Source organism: Protomyctophum parallelum (genome assembly GCF_964188405.1).
Source record: "Protomyctophum parallelum genome assembly, chromosome: 1".
NCBI lineage: Eukaryota > Metazoa > Chordata > Actinopteri > Myctophiformes > Myctophidae > Protomyctophum > Protomyctophum parallelum.
Window position 1 is genome coordinate 71,211,675 of NC_139697.1, and position 25,305 is coordinate 71,236,979.

Here is a 25,305-nt window from a genome sequence, read left to right on the forward strand (position 1 = left end):
AACAAACAAAGAAGGAGTGGAGTTCTTAAAAACAAACAGGCAGAGAGACGTAGAGACGCAGGCAGATGAAGTTCTCCTCGTGTTGACTATTTATTCATGGATCAAAAGGCACAAATACTTTGGCTTATGCTCCAAAAGGTAATTAAACAAATCGGCAGTGACCGTGGCTTGTGATATTAGGCTATAACGCACGGAATGCGTTAACCTGCGTCTCTATATCTCAAGGGACACATGCAGGCTGCCCGTCTTCTTATAGAGTTCGTCATTTGAGATTTTATTTGGCCAGAATATGTTGCAGATTTTGCGTAAGCAGCTATATGGAAGACGTCAACCTTTCTCATATCCTCTTTCATTTCTCTCCAGCACTCAGAGCCATATAGCAGGACAGCCTTAACATTACTATTGTAGAGCCTGAGCTTGTTTTCGAGGCTATATTGTTTGGACTTCCAGAGGTTGCGAAGTTGTCTGAAAGCACCACTTGCTTTGTTTAGACGCGTCTTGATGTCTTTTTGCATTCCACTTTCTCTGCTTATGAGGCTTCCAATTGGTATGTGAAGTCTTCAACACATTCCAATGTCTCTCCATCAATGGTGATTGGAGGTTCTGTTGGGGTGTTGATGCACATCACCTGGGTCTTTTTCTGGTTAATGTATACAGACCAGTTAAGCCACAAGGAAATGGTTGATTAATCGTGTGCGTTTGTTCAGTATACGTGCGTACATGCGTGCATGCATGTATATTATTAGTATTACTACTACTACTACTGGCGGCACCAGCCTACTCAGACGATGCAAGTCTGGAATGATTAAGTTGGAAATGCTTGCCGCACCCAGTTATGCAATATCTGTCGTCCCTTGCACATTTATAGTAGGATTGACAGTTCTTTGCATTATAGAATAGTGTAAAAGTCAGGAAAGTGATGGCCGCAACAATGGGGAATAAAACATTATCCGGTCAGCCTCTAGCAAGGCCACTGGTGTGAAGGTTTTATGTCCAGGTTTTTTTTTATTACTTTTTTCATTTATTTTTAATAAATGCTTTTTTACTTTTTTATGGAGCCCTAACCCTTTCCCTGATGCTTTTCCTCCTAACATACTTGTACTATTATGGTGGTGCATGCAATATACAAGCGGACGAGTTCTAGTAGTAATTAAATATTATCCCGGGCCGCAGGCCAAAGATAATTAAATTCACGGGCCTGATTTGGCCCACGAGCCTGGAGTTTGACATATAGTATGATGTAGCCTATCCGATGATCTTGTAACTAGGTTTGTGCGACTAGTTCATCAGCCTCTAGAACATATGCCTGAGCCACTTAATGCTCCTCAAGAACTCCTTTTTACAAAGGTATAATAAAGCAATAAGCCACAACAGGTCTCAGGTTACCGGGTATTTTATAATCATATAATGGCTGAGAGGCGTAGTAAGACACAACGTGTATCGGCGTGGCTCCGACCCTTTCAGCCATTCGAAAATATCCAGTAACCTGGGACCTCGAGTGGCTTATTGCTTTTCTAAAACGGTTACAAACATATAGCAATATTAACCTCAAAACGATTGCCAATTCACAAAAGTAGCTACACTTTGCGCCTTTTTGCGAGCCACACTTCCTTGGTTTTACTAAGACGGGGGAATAGGAGGCGCTTGATGCTTTTACGAGGCCGCCCGGAGCCACACATTCACAGTCATATGAGCGCGGGCGGTGCTTAGACGCATTGTTTGTAAGGCAATCAAGTGCTCCCCTTCCCCAGTTCAGCTACAGAGCTGAGGGATCAATGTAAGACAGCTGGGAATGATATAAAGTGATTGAAGGTGTGGATTATTGTGAGATTTACCATGGCAACCAGCCAATCAGAATCAAGTATTGGAACTAACCGTTTCAGAATACTCTATTTTATTTTTATTGTTTCTTTTGCTGTTTATCTCTAGACGTTCGAATGTTTATGAACCACAATGGAAACAAGTCTCTGGCTCTTCTTTTTTTTGTGACCAACTTAAAAAAAAAAATCAGAATACTCTTTTATATACGCAAACCAATCAATTATAAACTAGCCTGCTATTAAAATATTTTTAAACGAGAGTATGAGAAAGGCAAGTCATTCGCAAAGTTATTATAAACAAAGGCAGAGAAAAGTCATACTGGGAGATGACCTCTAAATCGCTGTGGAACTTGGAGGGAAATGTAATTTTAAAAGATCATCCAAGGAACAAATAGGAATTTTATGCTGTATAGACAATGTGATCCAGATCCCAGGCTACCTGCTAATAGAAGAGTTATGATGGGGTCTAAAGCCTCATTCAACATTCACCCAGACATTACAGCCCTGGCAGCTTATGAGTTTTTGATTGCAGTCTGGCCCGTGGGTATCGGCAGTGATCTTTATGCTGTGCTCTGCTCATGTTCCCATTAAAGGAGAATTCCATACTAAAAGGCTTTCTTACCTTTCTTTGTAGTTGTTACGTCCCCATCAAAGAGGTCCAGGTGTTATTTTGTGCAAAAGCTCCTTATTGGCTATTTCCCCTACCATAAACCCTAATTGAATTGCATTGAATTGAATGGGATGTATGGGGTGTTGTGCTAATTCGCTTATTTCCATCAAAATAAGTAGTAAAGTGTGCCGCTTGGGTTATTATTTACATTATGAAGAGAGGATATATACAAAAAATATATAATTTCGAGCGATGGAAATAAGCGAATTAGCACAACACCCCATACATCCCATTCAATTCAATGCAATTCATTTAGGGCTTATGTTAGGGGAAATAGCCAATAAGGAGCTTTTGCACAAAAAAACACCTGGACCTCTTTGATGGGGACGAAATAACTACAAAGAAAGGTAAGAAAGCCTTTTAGTATGGAATTCTCCTTTAAGAATAAGACACCTGGATTTAACTATTCTGCTCCAAGTTTAAGTAGTTATTAAAATGCATCCATTCTAGCCGTACAGCATACAGGTGCATTTCGATGGCTTCTGCAAGAATGAATTCACTTGGAAGCTAGTGGCAAATGGTTAAACTTGTGTTAAACAGCCCAACAATTCCTTTACAGTGAAAAAGGACATCACTTAGCAAAACAGGCCCCCAGGCAGTAGCATAGCATCAGACCACACGCGCCAGTAGCCATTATGAGTAGGATGCCCGGTATCAATACGCTTTGGACATATCAAACCTGTTATCGAGCATAGCAGCCCATGGCGTCATGTTTAAACAAGCAAGACAAGAGGTGATGAAGAAATAAATCTAATTACGCATGCTGGCACAGACATGTTGGTCTAAAACTGTATTGATACCTGCCAATCAGTGCTGCCCGGGTAAACAACATTACGCTTTCAAAGTGACGGTATACATTACACACATTAACCAGTTAACAGTGTCAATATTATTCGTCAATTGCCTTCCGTCTGTTGGAAAATTACTGTAATTGAAGGCCCTAGTAAAATATACTACTGTAGTTCTGTTCAGAATGTATTGTTGTCTCCCATCTTTCCACAATAGAATACAATAGAAAATGCTTGATAGTGGGCTCGATACAGAACCCAGCTTGATAAGCCTGATCAACAAGGTGTTCTTTATAAAAATGACACCCGTGTGAAGTGAGGGGCACTCTTATCATACGTCATCTCATTCTGGCCAATCACAATTTGCGTCCTCACTTTTGTCAATGTTTGTGTTCACACAGACTCAAAGCTGGACAAAGAAGGGGCTAGCACCCCTCAAAAATCAACGAGCTCTATACCCAATTATGGGTGGGGTAATATACTCTAAATAAGCAGATAAACAACACTTGATTGCGTTGTACACAATAGCGTTTCCAGGAATTACATTTTGGGCAGGCAAAATGTAATTCCCCCACCTCCCCAGAAGCACTAAAGGTTTTCAAAGAGATATACCTGCCAGACGAGTAGGCTACAAAGGCTGAAAGCCATGCATTTGCCTTCCAACAGGTGATTGGAGGGTCGCGCTCTACGCGCAACGGCCAGTCCGCTGGCCACTAATAGTTCTCAGGTCTGTTTGTCATCTTTTTTCTCAGTGTATGGATTTTGGGCAGGCAGAAATGGATTTGGACAGGCGGCCGGCCGCCTGTCCTCTCCTTATTCTACATATGCCACTGGTTGTACACTGTAATACAGTGTAATACCAGTCATGGCACAGGAGCACACTGGACCTCACAGGGGCCCTTGCAACACGCTCTGACTCTAATGAACTTTGACAGGGGTCCTCTTCAGAGCAGGGTGGACAAGTGGCTGCTCATGGCTATTGCAAGTCAAGTCGGTAATTACAGTCCTCGCAGAAGAGCCCCCGGTGTGAAGGGAGAGAGCCACGGGTGTTAAAGACATGAGGGATTTTGCTCCCACACATACTTCACACTAATTACAATGTCACAGTTAAAGTGTGCGAGAGTAATGTGGTGGCTAGAAATACCACCCTGATGTCCTGGTGCTTGACCATTGAAGGTTTAACCCGTTAGGACCTGAGGCTGAGTCTACAAAATGGCTTCTGTATTTCTCACACAAATTGTACTTTTGAATAGGCAGCCAAAGCAAAAATCTAAAATGAGATGCTTTCCCGGTTTAACTGGGTTAAGTGGAAAAGGGGCGTAATTGCAGTAGTGTTTCACTGTTCAGGGAAATCAAAGATATGTCTTATTCAAAGCTGCAACGCACGGTAGATGTAAACCTTATTACGGTACATCTACCTTAATCTCCAAAGGTTTTAACCACTTTCAATCTGGCGTCCCTTATTTGGAGGATTTTATTATAGAGGATTTTCATTATTACATTAAAATGCATATCTTTGAAAAACAACTGTCAGACACTTGCCAAAACAATGTTGCTCTATATTATAATGATTATTGGCACACAAAAAGAAATGCCAAAGAAGAAGAAATTTTTTTTATCCAAAAACAGCAGATCTACAAGCTCACAATGTTTTGCAATGTGTTGTGAGCTTGTAGATCCACAAAGTACTGTAGGGCTTAAGCGGTTGAATGCTCATACTGAGAAATAGCTGAACACAGTGGTTCTCAAGGGGTCCACAGAGACCCTCTGTGTTCTAAGGGGGAAGGGGGTCTAGATGTACCTCTAAGGGTCTGTAAGTCTGACAGTGTAATAATACACTCTCAGGGTTATGGGGGTTCTTGAAATTGTAAGGTACTTTGAAGCCCAGCGGCCACAGGCATTATATCACATTGCCGGTCCTCAGTGTTGCACTCGTAAATGGTCCATTTCAAAAAACAAAAAAAATGTGCAAGGACCATTTAGGCCAGTGTTGTTGTGCCAAAATGACTTATTCATAACCAGCGTATCATATTATTCCCGCTGTTGTGCACAATGTTCTTAATATAAAAGGGTCAGCAGGCTGCCTGCAATGTTCCATTAGAAAGCAAAGAGTTGACTCCCCAATGGAAGAAACTTTTCAATTAACCACTGAGTGCAGTGAAGCCGATTCGGGCATCATCTCCATATAATGTTCAGACCACGAACAGTGAAAGTTAAACAATATTGGATCCGGAGAGACGAGAGAGGTCCCTCTGGGCCACAAAAAGTTATGGTATCAATTTAAGAAATGTCCCTTACAGTGGGGGAAAAAAAAGGAATATCACTTAGCTAAATGGGCCCCAGGCAGCAGCATCAGTGCAACCTCTCACATCTTTTTATATTCTAAAAAGCCAACTCCACGGTTCCAGGCCTTTACTTTAAATGATATTAACCCATTTAGACCATTTAGGACGATTCTAAAAACGCCTCCTAAAACCTAACCTATGGTTTTCTGAAAACCTTCAAATTCTTATTAACCCTTGGCCTACAATTAACGGAAAAAATGGAATTAATCTAAAAATCTAAACCTCCCGTTAACGGAATAAACGGAATGACAATCAATATCAGTTATCGGGGGGTCAAAAGAGCAAAAAATTATATTTTTTCGCTAATATTAATATTTTTGGATGTAATTTACAAAAAAACGGCCGAAATCCGCGTGATCGTGCGCTATCGTGCACGCGCGCCGTCTATATGTGCGTCGCTGTAAAAAATGTGATATTTTGCGATCTTTTGGGGTTGATTTGAGATTAATTTGACTTAGTTATGAAAAATATAGCATTAGCTTAGCAATCCGGACCAGCCAAGCTATTGACTAGGTTCAAAATACTACAGGATGTTGTTGATCGTTGAACCGGAAGTAACTTAGGAAGATCCGTCTATTTTGGCCAAAATCAGCGTAATGGTGCTTTCCCGCCATCTGGTGGCGAATCGAGAGAATACGCTATCAATGAAAAAAAATGAAAAAACATCTTTTCAAGCCACCAGATCTTTCTTGTATGTTAAAACGATGAATTAAAAATATGCCAATTTGTTACCCAAACAAAAAAATTGGGACTGGCAGTCCAAGGGTTAAAAACATAAGTGTTGATACATGAGACACAGAGATGCATGTGACACAGAGGGCGCAACTGGCATTTAAGGTAAAACAACGTATAGCTTACGTGCACACACCAAAATGGCAAGTGGGAGGATGGAGAATGGGTGAACACTGCACAGCCTTCCTTTTTTTCTAACAATTTTTTTCACCCAGTGTAATCATGGGCGCTACACTCACTCTGTCAACCTGGGGAGAGCAACGGACTGACCTCATTCTTCCTTCAATGCATGAGGAGTCCACCAGGGGGGAGGCAGTATAGAGACCAGGATTACTGCATGTTCTTTGTGAGGGTACCTACTAGGGTTGGGACTCGGAATCGGGTCCTTTTCAGACCTGGTTCCAAGATTGTGGATCCGGAGCCGGTTCCAACGTTTCTTTATGAACGGTTCTGCAAACGGTTCCCATAAGTCTTCATTTGGCTCTGCTGTAGGTGTGTTTCCATAAAGCCGTTTTTTTGCGCATTAAGGCTCTTTCGCAAAATCTCCTGGATGGAAACACCTCAAAATGCGAATTAGTCTAAATGTTTCGCAAAAACACTTTTTCGCTCGAAGGTGGTGGATTTTGGGGCTATATCGAAAAAGTATCCTGGGCTCTACACACCCTCCACCAACCTAGTCCCCATATATGGGGGAGAGCAACGGACTTGAACTCATGCTTCCTTCATGCCTGATTGTCCAAGTTGCTCCTTTACACCTGACAGGGGGAAGTTTCCCTGGTTGGAGCTTATAGATCAGCTCTGAACTTCTGACACAATGTACTTTGGTAAATATTAAGAAGCGCATATCAAGCAACAGTCTGTAGCCTACGTGTGTGTTTATTGTGAGGCAGCAGGGGGTGGTGGGCTGTCGGGGGGGAAAAAAACCACACTTTAATATAGGGACGAACACCACACACACACACACAAACACACACACACACACACACACACACACACACACACACACACCCAATGAAATGCTATGCTCCAATCGAGTCCCAACGTAGGCTACATCATGCGCCCCGAATATATTATAGCCTTTAAGTTCAACTCATAAACTTGGATTGCTTTTGTCGCACGTTGCATGTGGCACAAATAACATTCATGTAGCCTAAAGCCTACAATATCACAGCGGATGAGATGCGTTGAATCAGTTCTGTACCGTGGTAAGAAACACAAATCAGGCAACAGTAAGCTATAGGGTGGCTATACATGCATGTGTATCTGTTTCTGTGTGTGTTAATTGTGTTTGCAAGGAGCAGCAGGCTGTCGGGGAGAAAAACATGTTTAGGCTATTATTTATTAATGCGTTCAGCTTATAGTTAAATGTCCCTTAAATAGAAAGTCAGGAAAGTAGGCCTACTTTAATATTTAGGCTACAATCTAGTGATTCTAGTCTTACCAGCTATAGGCCTATAGTTTAATAGTTAATTAAATTCCTAGGAGCCGATGGACAAAAACCTGTCCCCAATTGCCAACCAGGCAGTCCGATCCTAAAAGAACATCAAAAAGAAAAATGTACGTCATATAACGGTATGGCTCACTTTACTGGCAAAATAGTGCCACCTACTGCTTATTTCATGAACTTATTGATCCTGTGAGTCGAATAATCAGTGGATGGAAACAAGAGACACTGCGCAGTTCTTTTTTCGACTTGCTGAACATACGCTTCCTATTTTCGCAAAGGCTTAATGGAATCACACCTTGTGTGACTGTCTGTGCATGCACTGGTGACGTCACCCCACCAACACGAGTGAGTGGGATCAGGGAGGATATACGCCCACTGTTCTGGAAGAAAATTACAAACCTCCAAAGTGTGGTACATTAACAGAGAGGGAAATTACTTTGAGCACGCAACGTGCAATAACTGCGATGCCATAGTTTTCTGTAGAAGTAGTTGTAACCTGCACGTCCACAATGAACTACTAACTTCTACGCAGCTTTTTATTAGGCTTATATTGTACTGTTGTTTATGGTGTTAATTTAGAACGCCAATGACTCGATGTCTGTCTGATTTTATGACTCACGTTAACTATATAGAGCCATAAATCAAACAAAGTCATTTGTCTGCACTTACATTGCACCTCAACTGCTTTTAAATTGGCTCTAAATTCATGTTCATGAGGGTAGGTACCTTCACAAAAAACATGCACTAATCCTTTGTCCACAATTCCATGCTGTATTGATGTTGGTACCATTATACAGTAGGAGAGATAACGGGCAAACGATCAAAATAACAATTATTTCAAATTATTTAATTGTGTATAGACTTCTTGTAAATTAAGTAATGCAGATGTTTAACAATAATGTAACTCTTGAGATTGTAACCAAACCAAATGGACCTGTAAGGGTCCATATGGTTTCATTATCCCCCTGGCCTGGAAAGGACCTGGTTGGAACGTCCAACCAGGGAAACTCCCCCCCTGTCGGGTGAAAAGAAGCACTTGTACTCCTCATGCGTTGAAGGATGAATGAGGTCAGTCCATTGCTCTCCCCAGGTTGGCTGAGGTAATGTAGAGCCCAGGATTACATTAGATAATTGACACTGGGTGAAAAAAGTTCAGCACCCGGGCTTAGAACTGGGTGTAGGACGCAAACCTGTGTGTGTGCGCGCATGCGTGAATGAATGCAGCGCACAGTTGTGCAGTGCTTTACAACCACTGCCCCCATCATCCTTTACTTTCAACGGTGTGCTAATGAACACCCATCTAAACACCATCGTTATTAATGACACAAAGTATCTTTATCAATATGAAAACAACAACAACAACAACAAAAGAACAGCCTGTCGTCTTTCTGCTTTTACAAGGCACATCAGTGTTATCTAAATGGATTACCATGGCTCTGCATGGAGACCCATGTATCTAAACAAACCAGCAATGAATAATGCAAGATGGAGGTGGGCTTGTTGCTGTTTACGCACCCCCCCCCCCCCTCCCCCCCCCCCTCCCCCCGCACACAATCCATCCATTTCTCTCTCGCTCCCAATATCCCTCCCTCCACACATCCCTTGTGACTTTCCCTCCGGAGGCCCTCTGAAGAGCTTGCTACATTCTCTCTCTGAATGATGTATGACCCGGCTACATGTAATGTATACAGCTTCTGTTGCGCGTGGACTTCTTTTTCCTTTCCGAGAAAAATTGGTTGATAAGCCCAGCAGGTTGCCGCAAAGTTCCTCAGGTGGGAGAGAGAAAGAGAGAGAGAGAGAGAGGGGTAGCTGGGATGTTAACCCATTTAGGCCTGGCGTCCAAATAAAATAAAGTCTTCTGAAAGAAAATATATTTAAAAGATTTGTGCCGCATTTTCACGATTTTTCAAAAATATCCAGTTGAAAGTACAAAGTTGGCAACCTGGCTGAGTGGCCCTATTGTTTGTTTTGCTTGTTTTTATTTCCGTCTAAAAGCAAGCATGGCAAGTGGCAATGTTTCTATATACCAAGTTGCTTGGATGCTGCGCTGTACTGTACTGTACTGTACTGTACTGTACTGTACTGTACTGTACTGTATATATTTTTCAATAGCTAAAGTATAACATAATGCTTAGTTAAAACACCAAACCACCCAAAATGGGTTAAAATCAAAAAGGTGCAAGAGTGAAACTGGGCTCACATTTAAACTATTTACGTGTAAAGGGGGCACCGAGACTGTTGAAGGTGAAGGACCAAAATAGAAAGAAAGTTAATTGATTCTATAAATACAAATGCGTGACGACAAAATCCATGAGAATTTTGCTTCTGAACCGAGACATTTGCGTCACGATGGCCATGGGAGGTTCATTCGTCATCAGCATACACAGTATTCTCTCTGCCAAGCGATAAAGGCTAGGTTGGGGACTTTCTGGTGGGATGTAATATAATGGACCAATCCTGGATGGTCACCTTGACACATATGACACCACACTCATGGCACAGGCCCCCATATCATGAGGGACGATATGGTCCATTGACCCGAAATACTGGGTGTACTCCCGTGCCACATATAACCACCGGCCATCTGTGCACTTGTGGGTTACAGACGACTCACTGGCGATGCTACAAGTCTCTTATGATATGCTAGGATTACAAGGCTATTAATTCATACCATTTCACACGGCCAGTTGGCAGCAAAGATGAACAAAATGTGTAACAGTGAACATTAGGATAGAGGGAGTGACAAAAATGCTGAATTGGATCTCTCTCAGTGTTTCCACACCTGAGCGGAAAACGGCCGACAGCCGCGGACAGAAGAAGCTGTCCTTAGCTTCTTTTCCGAGTTTTTAGACAGCTGGTGGATGGAAAAGAAGCTCCACCTCCGCGGCTGACTGCCGCAACGGACAGATTCCCGGAAACGCTCTCCTCCGCGGCAGTCAGCCACGGAGGTGGAGCTTAATTTCCATCCACCAGCTGTCTAAAAACCCGGAAAAGAAGCTGCGGACAGCCGAGAACGTCCACGGCTCTTTAGTAAGTGTGGCAGCACCTTCTCTCTCTCTCTCGAACTGAGACTAGTTGTCTTAAGCAGTTGTTTACGCAGTCGCTCGAGCAGATCAGTGCTAGATCACTGTTCCTATTCTTAGACTAGGCTGGTTTCCTTCCTGTATTCTCCATACCACAATCCAGGGTCACAATAACTGTTGGCACAGTATTTAATCTGAAAGAAAGAACGTTTTTTTATTTATGTAAAATAAAGAAATTGGGTTTACGTCATTAACCTGTCTTTCCACTCGTTCCATAGGTACAGCTTCCCAATGGGTTGCATGTCTGACATGCCATTGGCATTCAGTGTGTGTGTACTTGAGTGAATGTCCACCTCTGAGTCATGCGTTATGAACCCTCAGTAGGTACGTGACCTTCCCTCCAACACCATTATGATCTCTTCACATGACAGGGTGTTAATGGCAGGACTCTCAAACAAAGACAAATACTGCTGCTAGACCTGACCCCTGTACGTCTAACATGACTGCGTCATACATTATCCAGCCCCTTGGAGTTGGACACCCGGGAGTGAAGGATCTTTCGTGGGTACGTAACGAACCCAGACAGCGTTTTCTCACTCCGTACCTGGGCTCCCGGGCTTCGCTATACAAGTAATCTGTAACTTGCTGTATGCCATATGACTCAGTGGAGCTGGTAATAACCCGAGGCCTGGAGCTCCATATACACCATACCTCATTTACATTTATACATAATTCACATTGTGTTTGTTCACTGCGCACTGTGCCCAGGTGCCTCGGCAGTTTGAAACTTGGTTTAGGGGTGGAGGTGAAACGGGGTGAGGATCCGCTCTGCACTGCAGAAACATAAGCACCGTTTGTGAAGGCAGAGCTTTAGGCCACTTATCAACTCGACACTTGACGAAAACACTGCTGGTTGGTCGCTCATGACACTTACTGTAAGTTATCAGTGTCACTTTAGAGCCCCGTCAACCAATGTAGAGGTAGGAACAGAGGAACTTATCGGCAGTCTATTGGTTTAAAGCAGGGGTCCAGGACCTCTAGTGGGTCCTCTGAGATTCTGAACGGGGCGGGGGGGGCTTTACATTAACCACTTGAACCCTTGCGTCACTATTCTGGGGTGCGAGGGCACATAGCAGATCTACAAGATCACAATGCGTGTAGATCGGCTATTTGCGGCAAAGAGGTTTGGTCACGTACAGGGGAAACAAGAGCGGACCGACTAACAACCCAACGGTCAAGTTTACAAAGGATTGAGGGTTTAAGTCATTAAATGTCTGAAAAGTAAAACACACATTTAATATGAATACAATATATAGGGGAGGGGGGGGGGGGTCCGTGCTTCAGCTCTCACTCACCTAAGGGGTGCTTGGCCTTGAAAGACATTGAACAACCCTGGTCTAAACAAACGTTACGAAGCAACTTGATTGACGCCGACACCTCAACCTGACAACAGGTTGGCACACAGCATTCAGCAGAGGTCAGGGAGCAGTTATTTTTCGGCAGCAGTCCTCCTAACTGCTCTATCTCGGGTTCCTATTCTTTGGCCAAGTCATCAAGAGCGCTACAACAACATCTTTGCAACTGTCACATTGCAAGCACGCCTCTGTCCACACACACAGTGATGTTACTGGTAGCCGTAGGGGCCTAGCACTCCTCCATAATGGTCAATAGTATTCCGCTATATCGACTGAACCCCCGTTCACTACACCTACTGCATCATCTCCCTCCCGTAGCTTCCGTGGGTATATCCACAAAAGAGTGAAGAGGGTGGCTCCATCTTTTCACCAAACTAAAGGGGCATAGAGAGAGGGAGCTATATGGAGAATGACCAGAGAAGACAGGAGAGTGATCTAGATGCTCTACACCAGCTGCCATTTGGTGAATACATTACAGTCATAGGAGAAGATCAAAGACGCTGATGCAACACACACACACACACACACACACACACACACACACACACACACACACAGTGTAACCCAGATGAAAACAGAGCTGATGATGCCGAGACTGTACCAGAACTGCGTTCCCGTCTAATCTCCACAACCTGTCAACATTTCACACCAAAATAATATCTACAATCTACAACTTCTTAGCCGGTGTACTGTAAACAGGACCACATGCCTACCAACCTTATGAGAAAAGGTGGTGGAATTAAGGTTAGGTTTAGGCACATTCTCTCTGAGTTTATATACTGTTAGGCATAGTGTTATGGGAACAGAGTTGTAGGGTTTGGTTTAGGCATAGTTTTAGTGAAGCTAGTATGAAAGAGGGAGTCCCCACCCGGAATGCCCTTCACTGTAGGACAGTGGAGGGAGAGCTGAAAGGGACATTTCACAGCTGGAAGAGCCTCCAGTCACACATGTCAATAGTAGATAACAGTAGCTCAATTAGAAATGTGCACTCTATGGTCAGAAGAATAATGCAGTCTGTGTGTTTGACTATAGGGTTTGACTGGATTGCTGGATTACTACAAAATGCTTCTTGTCTGCCAAACATCACTAAAATAAGATGTGGTTGCAAAAGGGGTGAAGTGGCCCTTGAAGACCCTGCATCACACCTGGGGTTCAGTAAAGACACTGGCCAAGTACAGACAGGAGTGGAGATCCTTGCTGCTCTTGCCAGGCATAAAGGGCAAGTAAGCAATAAAGTATAATGGCCAATAGTTCAGATGCTACAACTTTTAAGATTGACATATTCTTTGTGCACACACATTATACAGTGTAAAAGCGTGCCACTTTTGCATCTCACACACACGTGGATGCCCTCCAACACATACAGTACGCCCACTCCGAAAACAATGGATTAGCTGTATGACACATGACCCTAGCTGTGGCATGATGCTTTGGTTACACAGATGTGGTCCGGGGACCCCCAGGGGTTCTAAATGACCCCCAGGGGCTCTAAATGATTGTTGGGAACACCAAATTGACTCGTTCTACCCCTCTGTAACTCAGAGTGTACAGGTGGAACAAGGTTGAACCATAAGTGTCCATTTGGTTCCATCCGTAATCAAATATTTTAGGTCCATAAATTTTTAGGCCTGATGCATATGAAACTGGGGGTCTTTTAAAGAACATACGAATATTGAGAATCACTGATTTAGTCCATATGAACGCATAAAGAGCACCCAATAAATACATGAATGTGCAGGTCATGAGACCCTCTGTGCATGTTGTCCTGAAAGAGTACAGTATGTGTATCAATGTATGTATACAGTATGTGTGCAAGTTTGCATGCAACTGCATGTTGCTTGGTCACGAGTGTGCGTGCGTGCGTGTGTCTTGAGGTGTTTAGACTCTCCAGCAACTCCTTCTACACTTCAATGCAAATATACATGCATGCAAATGCACCGCTGCTTCATCCTCCTCTCATCTCGCCACTCATCAACACGCTTTGCTTGAACACAAAGATAACAACGAGAACAACAGCCTTCGGGTATACTGCTGCCAGAAATACTCTGGCGTGTAATCACTCTCTGACATCACGTCATGACTCACATCACAGCTAGAATTACACAGAGAGAGAGAGAGAGAGAGAGAGAGAGAGAGAGAGAGAGAGAGAGAGAGAGAGCTATCACCAGTTTGTAAAAACTATAGCCACTGAAAACGTGATGAGTGCAACTCCAATAAACATCATCCAAGTGATAAATGAACAAACAAATCTGTGAAATAATTTAGTTGACAATGGTTCCCCCCCCCCATTGGGTCTTGGGTTGTTTTTTAATGTCAATGTCAAGAGGAGTGACTTTCCTTAAAAATAGGCTATATAGGCTATATATAATGGTAAGTTATTTTTAACCTAATCTAAGGCGCAGTACCTAAACTCCATCACTAGGGGGTGCTCTTGTATGAAGCAAAACCTGATCTCCTCATGCCACTATCACACGTTTCAAGTTATAGCCTAGTATGCCGACATGTGAACAGGGAGACGGTCCACGGACACATTTTATTAATCTTAATCCTAATGTTACCTGCTTGAAACGTTCCAGGCCATACATGCTGAGCGTATGGCATAATAACAACCATTTTGTATATGAGACAGCCCAATATAAAGCCCACACATGCTCACACATTATACACGCTCACTCTCAAAGCAATCATCTGACACGGTTATAATTCGCAGCAGGTGCAGCATGCATCACGAAGCGGGCTGATCCTTGACAATAGAAAAGCGTATACGTGGCTGGCTCGTCTTTTCATCTGTGATGTTTCAATCATAATCTGCATGCGTCAGAACAATACAAAAGTTGCGTGTACAAAATCATATAGCCCAAACATTTTGACAACCCAGCACTGGAAGGGGGTATCCCGTGTTCCCATGGGGCTGGGGGAAGGGGAGGTGTCCCCCGCGGTGTGGTTATGCACACTGTCACTGACACACTGCACAGCAAGTGTCGTGGGATAAATGATTGGTCAAGTAATAAAAACAAGGATCTCAACTTACCATATTGACTTCTGATACCATGTCTATGCTTGATATGTCTATATTCATTCCAACAGCCACAGGAGGACCTGAAGCGACCCAAAACGAGAACAACACATTATATAATTCATAGTCAGCAAACACGGTGTCACGACTCATTTGAAGACAATGACACGATCGTAATAAGTGTGAAATAAAATGACTATTGTTAGCCGGGATACATTTTTGCAGTGTCGCGCACGCAGCTGCCGATAGTCGGGGATAATGAGAAGTTATCCCCATATGGGCTAATTGGTAGGCTACTCAAACATAATCTCGTTAAATGTCCACCAGATCCAAATAATACGCGACTATAACAACATTTTTACACGAATGGACACCATTCAATTCACAATTAGCCTAGAGAGTTGCAGTGCGACTCACATTGTAGTCCAATTCGTATATCGTCCAACAACATGTAAAATCCTACAGTGAGCTATTCCATTTTAACCATTCATCCACAAGGCATGCTTTAATTGTGCTAGTAGCCTATATTATGGTGTCGAATGTGTTTATTAGGCTACGTACATTATTAGCACATGTGGAACGATCGAGCTGTCCCCGATCAGGTGTAAAAAGGTCCTACGTGTATTAGCCTACCTAAAGAAGCGGAGTGGAAAATGTAGCCTATACTATCGTCAAAAAGCTACTACTTAGTGGTATGCCGGCTGACAATAGGACATAACGTCAAATTAAGGAGTTGGTAAAAATACGAGCTCGTTTACCTCCGAAATCTGGCCTCAATCGAATATCATAACCTTTCAACAGTCTATCCACCGTTTCTTTTACCACAGACATATTGCTCGGGTCGTTGGCTGCTCTGGGAGGACTGCATGTGGAACAAAAGAGATCAAAAGAGGAACATCAATGCTTAAATGCTCAGGTCTCCACATGTCCAAGTAACGTCCACGGTGTCTATATAACATCACACACACAGAAAGTAAAGGAGCGTGGAATAGCAGCCACTTACCTTTGTGCACATGCCACAGCCACGATCAGAGGAAAGGACCAGAAGACGCCAAACAGACGGCTCCTTCTCCTTATTCTAAACACTGCCATTGTTGTGATGATGTGATTTTGGGATTTTTCTTTTTTCTTTTTAGTGAAGACAGACAGACGAGATAGGCTACAACTTATTCTGGCCAGTGCGGTAATTCCAATGTCGGGCGCATGCGCAATACTCGACCACAACATGAAGGAGTGGTAGAGTTTGCTCCCATGTTCGGAGGAAAATTTAAAGGGGAAAGAGGGATTCCGAGTTTCCAAGATACACACAGCGGTTAAACGGGAGGGGGGATTCCCCCGTTTGGCATGCAGCGTAATTCAAGTAGGATATAGGACCCCCTCTCCCCCGAAAACCTGACAGTAAAATCCGCAGTAATTTAACTGCAGGGATGGAAGTAGGCTACTATAGTAGGCTACTCACAGTCACATGTTTAACTGAAGTAAACGCATTAATACTGCATTGTAGATATATGTAGCCTAGGCTACTCTGTTACAATTCGAAGTCCTGTATTCAAAATGTAGCCTATACTTGAGTAAAAGTACAAAAGTATTGGCATCAAAATATACTAGCCTACTGTAAATATACCGGGACGCTACAATACTTAAAGTATAGGCTACCAAAAGTAAAAGTATACAGCTTAGAATTATTTTTGAAAGTAGCAGGCTCACGAGTCACAACGCATATAGTGGAGTAGAAGTAAAAGTATTGGAAGTCGTATAGGCCTATTGAAATATTGGAAGACAAAACAAAAATCCCAATTATATACTTACTATACTTTACACCCCTGTTTAACTCAGTACAAATGTATAGCTATATATAGGCTACCTCAGAGTTACGCATGTAAACATTTACCATGCACTGGTGATTTTACTGTGAACATTAAACAACCTCGTGAAGTTAACGTTACAAACTAATAAGGGGAATGAAGGGATGCAAGAATAAACGAGCCGTTGGCCTATTTAATTTCACCTTTTGTGTGTGCTGCATGGACATTGTTGAGTTTTGCTCGCTAGACATGAACTCCTTCCTTTGTATGCGCGTGTACGTACGTGGTGCGCACGTGAAAGAGAGAAGCGAAAGAGAGACGTGGGTTGATACAGTGATGCACACCACCGCGGTGCCATGGGTGTTTTTAGATTCATGAAAGTCGGGGCTAAAGCCCTGAAGCCCCGGGTCTTAAAAGGTTGGTAAAATTATATTAATAGGCCTATATATTTTCATTATTAAAGATCATGGGCTATTCATGCACTAAAGCCCCCTAAAATATCAGGATAGCCTACTTTTGATCAAAGAGAGAGAGAGGGAGGGGGAGAGACGGGGGCACATATTTACAGTGCTTGTCTGTGTTGCACTAGTGGTATACAGGACATTAAGACACCTTTAAGTTTTCAAGTCAAGAAAAATAATGAAATATAGCTGCAAGCGGCGATAAGGCGGGACCAAGCAATAAGCCATTTTAGGCTGCTCAACAGTGCCACTTTAGGTCACCCAGCGGTATTGCAGATGTTTGTACCCCAAACAGACAGACATTTCAAAAAATTGCTATAGCGCCCCCTATGGCCAATTTGAGTAGGACTGGTTTCAGTGCTATTTGGCATGACCCACCATACTGTAAAGTTTCATAAGCATGTGACACTGTATGCATGTATTAGGGGCAGAAGAAGCTTTTTTTTTATTGTCCATAATAGGTCCAAATTCACAAATGTTCATGCATGAGCTATGCGCGTTCAAAGTTTGCATTTTCAATTGAGTGCTATAGCGCCACCCTTTGGCCAATGGGCCATGGGCTTTGCGTTCTCACCATTTGGCATATAGCCCTCTACCATATTGCCAAGTTTCGCAAAAAACGACTGCACGGAAGAAGAAGTGAGAAGAAAAAATAAAACAGACAGAAACAATAAAGGACCAAGAAGTCCCTTCGGGCTTGGTCCCTTAAAAGGGCAATGACAGTGAGGTGATGCTGTTGTTCACTGGCCACTGTCAGGTTGGTGATGTGTGATAAAACTCACTGTTAACGCCAGGTCATTTACTTCGTCTTATGACGGTGTGTCGCAGATGTACACTCAAAACCTCAACAAACAAGCTCTCCACCATAGTGCCTTGGATAAGTAGGAGTAAGATTATAAGCCTACTTAAGAAAAGATTTAATTAAAGAAAATAAGAAAATAATTATCATCTCTGTACGTTTTGAACACTCTCCATGTTGCTGAATCTGAGAAATTATGTGGAGATAGTTCTCTCTCTCTCTCTCTCTCTCTCTCTGTCTCTCTCTCCCCCTCCTTCCTCACTCCCTCTCCCCCTACACTCAATCTCGTTCCCTTTCTACAAGGGTATATTTCAGGTATAGGCAATAGGCATGCATTCCAGCTTCACTAATGGATCCCCTCGCATTCGACCCTTGGACAAGCGCAAAACCCCGTGCCTGAAGGCGCAGTGGATGAAAGTAGAGATAATGTAGTGTAGTGACCGCTGATGCATGTATTCAGCCGTTGTGGCTCCATGCTGGATAAGCAGGATGTGTGCCACTGCACTGTATAAAACTCTGATATGCATGGTCACGGAGAGTAGCCTACATATTTACATTGTGTGGAAAGGAAGGGGTTTAATGAGTATTCATAGCTCTACTTTAATGTAGGACAGTGATTCTCAACTAGACCGCCACTCCACTTTAGCATGTGGTCTTCAGCACCATGGACAGCGCCCCTCCATTTCAGCATAGAGTACTGTGGATTTCAGCACCATGGACAGCGTCACTCCACTTCAGCATAGAGTACTGTAGGGTTCAGCACCATGGACAGAGCCACTCCACTTCAGCATAGAGTACTGTGGCATTCAGCACCATAGACAGCGTCACTCCACTTCAGCATAGTGTACTGCGGTATTCAGCACCATAGACAGCGTCACTCCACTTCAGCATAGATTACGGGGGCATTCAGCACCATAGACAGCGTCACTCCACTTCAGCATAGATTACTGGGGCATTCAGCACCATAGACAGCGTCACTCCACTTCAACATACAGTGTACTGCGGTATTCAGCACCATGGACAGCGTCACTCCAAATGTTCCTGAAACGCCTGTTATAGCGCCACCACGAGGTATTTTCAAATTTTTACCTATAACTGCACCGATCTGCGAAACATTGAATTCACACTCCCTAGAGGCCAAGGAAAAACCTTTGACCTGCATTTTTCACAACTGCCTTTTATAGCGCCACCAAGAGACCGACTTTTGAAAAAAAACGTTTTTTTTATTATTACTCCTCCAGATTCTGTCCAAAAATCCCACAAATCAGCAAAGTCAGTGTGGGAAACAGTGCTCTATGAGTATCAGACCATGCGGCACGGTCAGGTAGTATCTATCAATCATTTAGGTGGGAGTGGGGACCCCCTGGAACCCCTCCCAAGGAACCCACACTGACAATGTGCAATGACAATATATCCGGAAGTCAGTGTTTCAGGGTGGCCGGTGTGGCATGCGTGTGATGGTGAATGAGCTGGAGGGCTTGTGGACAGTAGCTGTGGGATGTAAAGAGCAGATGTGATGTGATGTTCCATATGGCCTCTGAGATACCATAGGGGGTGGAGAAGTCCTTATGCCCTTCAATTTACGTCCAATGATGTATGAACATGTATAGATGATTATTTTCTTGTTGTTATTGTCTGTTGTCTCCACCAGGCCGAAGGCATGGGGACTCGGGGAGAGTATGTTTTGCACTCCTTCCGTGGTGGCACTATAACAGGCAGAGTTGCATCTTTACATATAACTGCACCGATCTGCATTTTTCAATTCTGCCTTTTCGAGCGCCACCAGACTTATGTGCAACGCGTTTTTTATATTAGTCCTTTTCATTTTATCCAAAAATCAATCCTGGTGGAGACCTGTACCCCGAGGGGCACTTCTTCTAGTTATCATTAATACTGTTTACAAATGCTTGCTACCGTTACGAGTCTCCAGAAGAATAAGAAAAAGGTGCCATGGTTCAAGTGCAATATCCACTTTGACCTGATGGGGGCTTGCTTCATTAATATTGCTAATTACTGCCTTACATGTCATACATAGATGACACATCTTGCATTACAACTTGGACAAACCTGGTATGTGTCATATTATGCTATGCATTCTAAAATATATAGCCAAAAAGAAAGAAAAAATCACACCTGTGTGAACTGAGTGGTGCAACCGACCCCCCCCCCCCCCCCCCCCCCCTCTCTCTCATTAGCAGGCAACTGCAGCACTCTCTCTGTTTCTGGCCCCTACTGGTACTCATTCTCGTGCTCATTAACGTCACAGACACACATAGGCAGGCGGACACGGACATTGCTGGTTGTAGGAGTGGTTGCACCACTCAAAAAGGAAGAAAAAACATAGCAATGATTATACCAATAATTCTTACAGATACCCTCAAGCACTGCTCTCAAAGAACACAAGAAGGACGGGAACTAGAGAAGAGTGGGGACTTTGGGTGAAAAAAGTTGACAGTAGAGGTGCCCAGTCTTCCAAGAAGAGAATGATTTGGGGGAGAAGAGCCAGCACGAGGCATCTTTAAATGATTTGTCCAAAAATGTTTGGATTGAGGGAGAAAATCTTCTGAATGTAGTTGCAAAAGCATGTTCTGTGGACACAAGTGGACCAAGTATTGCTGTTTTGGTTCCCTGGATTTCCCCATGCACACTCTTCTGAGGTGCCAAGATTTCACAGTGCCCACTCTGTTTTGGTGCCCAGATGTCACAGTGCCCACTCTGTTTTGGTGCCCGGATTTCACAGTGCCCACTCTGTTTTGGTGCCCGGATTTCACAGTGCCCACTCTGTTTTGGTGCCCAGATTTCACAGTGCCCACTCTGTTTTGGTGCCCAGATTTCACAGTGCCCACTCTGTTTTGGTGCCCAGATGTCACAGTGCCCACTCTGTTTTGGTGCCCAGATTTCACAGTGCCCACTCTGTTTTGGTGCCCAGATTGCACAGTGCCCACTCTGTTTTGGTGCCCAGATTTCACAGTGCCCACTCTGTTTTGGTGCCCAGATTTCACAGTGCCCACTCTGTTTTGGTGCCCAGATTTCACAGTGCCCACTCTGTTTTGGTGCCCAGATTTCACAGTGCCCACTCTGTTTTGGTGCCCAGATGTCACAGTGCCCACTCTGTTCTGATGCCCAGATTTCACAGTGCCCACTCTGTTCTGATGCCCAGATTTCACAGTGCCCACTCTGTTTTGGTGCCCAGATGTCACAGTGCCCACTCTGTTTTGGTGCCCAGATTTCACAGTGCCCACTCGGTTTTGGTGCCCAGATTTCACAGTGCCCACTCTGTTTTGGTGCCCAGATTTCACAGTGCCCACTCTGTTTTGGTGCCCAGATTTCACAGTGCCCACTCTGTTTTGGTGCCCAGATGTCACAGTGCCCACTCTGTTTTGTTGCCCAGATTTATAGTGCCCAGAAGGTTTTGGTGCCCAGATTTCACAGTGCCCACTCTGTTTTGGTGCCCAGATGTCACAGTGCCCACTCTGTTTTGGTGCCCAGATTTCACAGTGCCCACTCTGTTTTGGTGCCCAGATTTCACAGTGCCCACTCTGTTTCGGTGCCCAGATGTCACAGTGCCCACTCTGTTCTGATACCCAGATTTCACAGTGCCCACTTTGTTTTGGTGCCCGGATTTCACAGTGCCCACTCTGTTTTGGTGCTCAGATTTCACAGTGCCCACTCTGTTTTGGTGCCCAGATGTCACAGTGCCCACTCTGTTTTGGTGCCCAGATTTCACAGTGCCCACTCTGTTTTGGTGCCCAGATGTCACAGTAACCACCTTGTTTTGGTGCCCAGATGTCACAGTGCCCACTCTGTTTTGGTGCCCAGATGTCACAGTAACCACCTTGTTTTGGTGCCCAGATGTCACAGTGCCCACTCTGTTTTTGTGCCCGGATTTCACAGTGCCCACTCTGTTTTTGTGCCCAGATGTCACAGTGCCCACTCTGTTTTGGTGCCCAGATTTCACAGTGCCCACTCTGTTTTGGTGCCCAGATGTCACAGTGCCCACTCTGTTTTGTTGCCCAGATTTATAGTGCCCAGAATGTTTTGGTGCCCAGATGTCACAGTAACCACCTTGTTTTGGTGCCCAGATGTCACAGTGCCCACTCTGTTTTTGTGCCCGGATTTCACAGTGCCCACTCTGTTTTTGTGCCCAGATGTCACAGTGCCCACTCTGTTTTGGTGCCCAGATTTCACAGTGCCCACTCTGTTTTGGTGCCCAGATGTCACAGTGCCCACTCTGTTTTGTTGCCCAGATTTATAGTGCCCAGAATGTTTTGGTGCCCAGATTTATAGTGCCCAGAATGTTTTGGTGCCCACTCTTCCGGCTACCCTCTGGAATCATTCAATAGGGTTGGATGGAGACACTAATGTTTACGGGAATAGATCCTGTGCAAAACAGGTTCCAGAAGTCGTTTACACATTTATTTTCCTTTCCCCCCCTCCTTTTCCCCCAGCTGTATTGTTATCACCGAATGTCGCTTAAAATGTCACTTCACGTCCCACCTCCATGCATCCTCGGTGGGAAGAGTGTTCATTTTAAGGACCTTAACGATGCACCCTGGAACTACAGCTCTGGTCTGCACAGATGGACATTCAATTGAATTGAATTACTGTCTAGGTCTGTCTGTCTACCATTTGTCTATTTGGCAAACTGACATCCTAGGATCAGAATGGAAAACAAACCTAATGGAGTTGGAACGGGGCTGTGTTTATTTGTGTGCATGTGTGTAGCATGTATACGTGTGTATATTTACCCTGTCTGTCCTTGATTACTTTCTTATGTATACACGTCTGTCATGTGTATTTGTGCATGTCTGCGTGCGATTTGTGTGTGTGTGTGTGTGTGTGTGTGTGTGTAAATATTCATGTGTTTGCATATCTACTTGCTTGCGTATGTCTGTCATGTAAGCGCTTGTGCGTGTGTGTGTGTGTGTGTGTGTGTGTGTGTGTGTGTGTGTGTGTGTGTGTGTGTGTGTGTGTGTGTGCGTGGACACTGTGCCTGTGTACACAGATGCGATAGCACATTGCATTACATCCTCCGCCATGACATTGGCTTTGATTTGACAACAAACAGGATGAGTAGAATGGCCAACAGAATACTGGAGCACAGTGCTGCCTGCTGGCTCAGTGTGTGCTCCTGCTTTGCACTCAAAGATGTTTCAATGTCACAACTTCTAGTTTGCCTCGGATGAACGCGCGCACAGGTGCACACACTCTGAATATTACCCTACATCTTAGAGCATGGCCCTTCAACATGGGGTCCGGGACCCCTATAGGGAGTCCTCAGTTACTACAGGGGGACTGCCAAATGTTTGTGTGATAGGAAATCTTTTCTTTGCTTTTTTGAGGGTCCCTAGCCCCTCCAATGCATGCATGGCTTTTGAAGATTACCATTACTGTATGTCATATGGCAGCCAAGTCTATCGAATTGGAGGATGTTGCAATGTTTGTATGACACAATTGTTTGCCAGCCATTTTGTTTAGGGCACTATGACAACGTAAGACGTTATGTGGCCGATATAAATACAGAGGGCGCCCCTCATTTCACTCAAGTGTGATTTTGTGGGGGCGCTAGCCCCTCCTATATACAGCTTATGTCCTAACTCGTGTGCCATTGACAATGAAAGGAGAATTTCCGTCATACTGTATATGTGTCTGAGCAAATCAGCTTTTTGTGCTAATACAAACATTATATGCCACTGACAATGAAAGGACATGTTACATCATGATGAGGTACGATGCGCCCCTCAATTCACACGGGTGTGATTTCTTCTACATTAACCACTTGAACCCTATCCTTATTCTGGGAGGAACATTTGCCAAAGTAGAAGATCTACAAGCTCACACTGTGACACGTTGTGAGTTTGTACATCTGAGCTATTTGCTATTTGTGTAGACTTTAGTCATACACAAATTAAATTCCCATTGACAATGAATGGAGAATTTACGTCATATGTGTCTGATCAAATCGGCTTAGTGTCTATTTTTGTCCACAGAAACATTAAATCCCATTGACAATTTACATCATATGTGCCTGAGCAAATCTGTATTTTTGTCCTACACAAAGATGTAATTCCAATTCGCAATGAATGGAGAATTGTACGTCATAGTGTCTGAGCAAATAGGCATATGTCTATTTTGCATGTACGATAAGAGCACCCCTCACTTCACACGGGTGTGATTTCTACCGTAGCATTTGGTTCAGAGGGGAAACGAGCACACCAAGTACATGCAGTGCCAAAGGTCAAGTTCGGTATGCATTGAGGCTTTAAGTGGTTAAATATCTGAAAATACATAAACTAAACATGATATTCAGTGCAACACTGAATATTACCTTACATTTTAGAGAGAACCAACCCCTCTGACATTAAAACACCGGTTTCATATCTATCATTTCATAATTACCTGAATGCACGGGTGCACGCTGGGCATGCACGTTCAGACAGAAAATTCCCTCCACCCACCCAGCATGTGGGGACATTTATGAAGAAAAGACCCAGCGAGGTCTCACACAATTAAGCCTTGCTAATGCCGCCATAAACCACCACCAAATATTACTAAATCCCATAAACAATCAGTCTTTATTCCTTCATAAGACCCGCTCCCACAGATGGGGGTCGGCAGCCAATTACATATAATCTTGTTTTTCAGAAAACTGTCAGGATTTAGAAGACATTTGTAGAATCGTCCTCAGGTCTAGATGGGATAAAGCTCTTTTGTCTTGTTGTGGTACCGTGTAGAGTCTGCACCTGGTCTGCCCTCTGCAGGTATAAGTCCACCCCCAGCAGACAGGCTCTCTGACAGGGCAGCTGTCCGGCAGAGAGAGAGAGAGAGAGAGAGAGAGACAGCTACAGGGGTGGACTTCTGCTGCTCCAACCACATGGCCGACATACTAATGCAGGATAAGCTCTTTCTGCCTGACTATTTATTTCGAAGGCAAGGCACGTTTATTAGTATGGAGTCTATGGACCATTTAATCGAGGCCATCTA

At 43.9% G+C, this 25,305-nt stretch overlaps 1 protein-coding gene across 2 annotated transcripts in view; it reads right to left on the bottom strand.

Moving 5' to 3' along the window:
- The window catches only part of gabrb2b (gamma-aminobutyric acid type A receptor subunit beta2b), a gene marked incomplete at both ends in the record, with an annotated part of 84,844 nt that extends 68,472 nt beyond the window's left edge, over window positions 1-16,372 (bottom strand). The window contains 3 exons of one of the 2 annotated variants that reach the window (XM_083764908.1): window positions 15,272-15,339; window positions 16,015-16,118; window positions 16,260-16,372. In XM_083764908.1, the coding sequence (XP_083621034.1) occupies window positions 15,272-15,339; window positions 16,015-16,118; window positions 16,260-16,348 (261 nt within the window). The remainder of the gene's footprint in view (window positions 1-15,271; window positions 15,340-16,014; window positions 16,119-16,259) is intronic. The other variant, XM_083764909.1, reaches the window with a different exon arrangement.
- Between the last annotated feature and the right edge of the window lie 8,933 nt (window positions 16,373-25,305).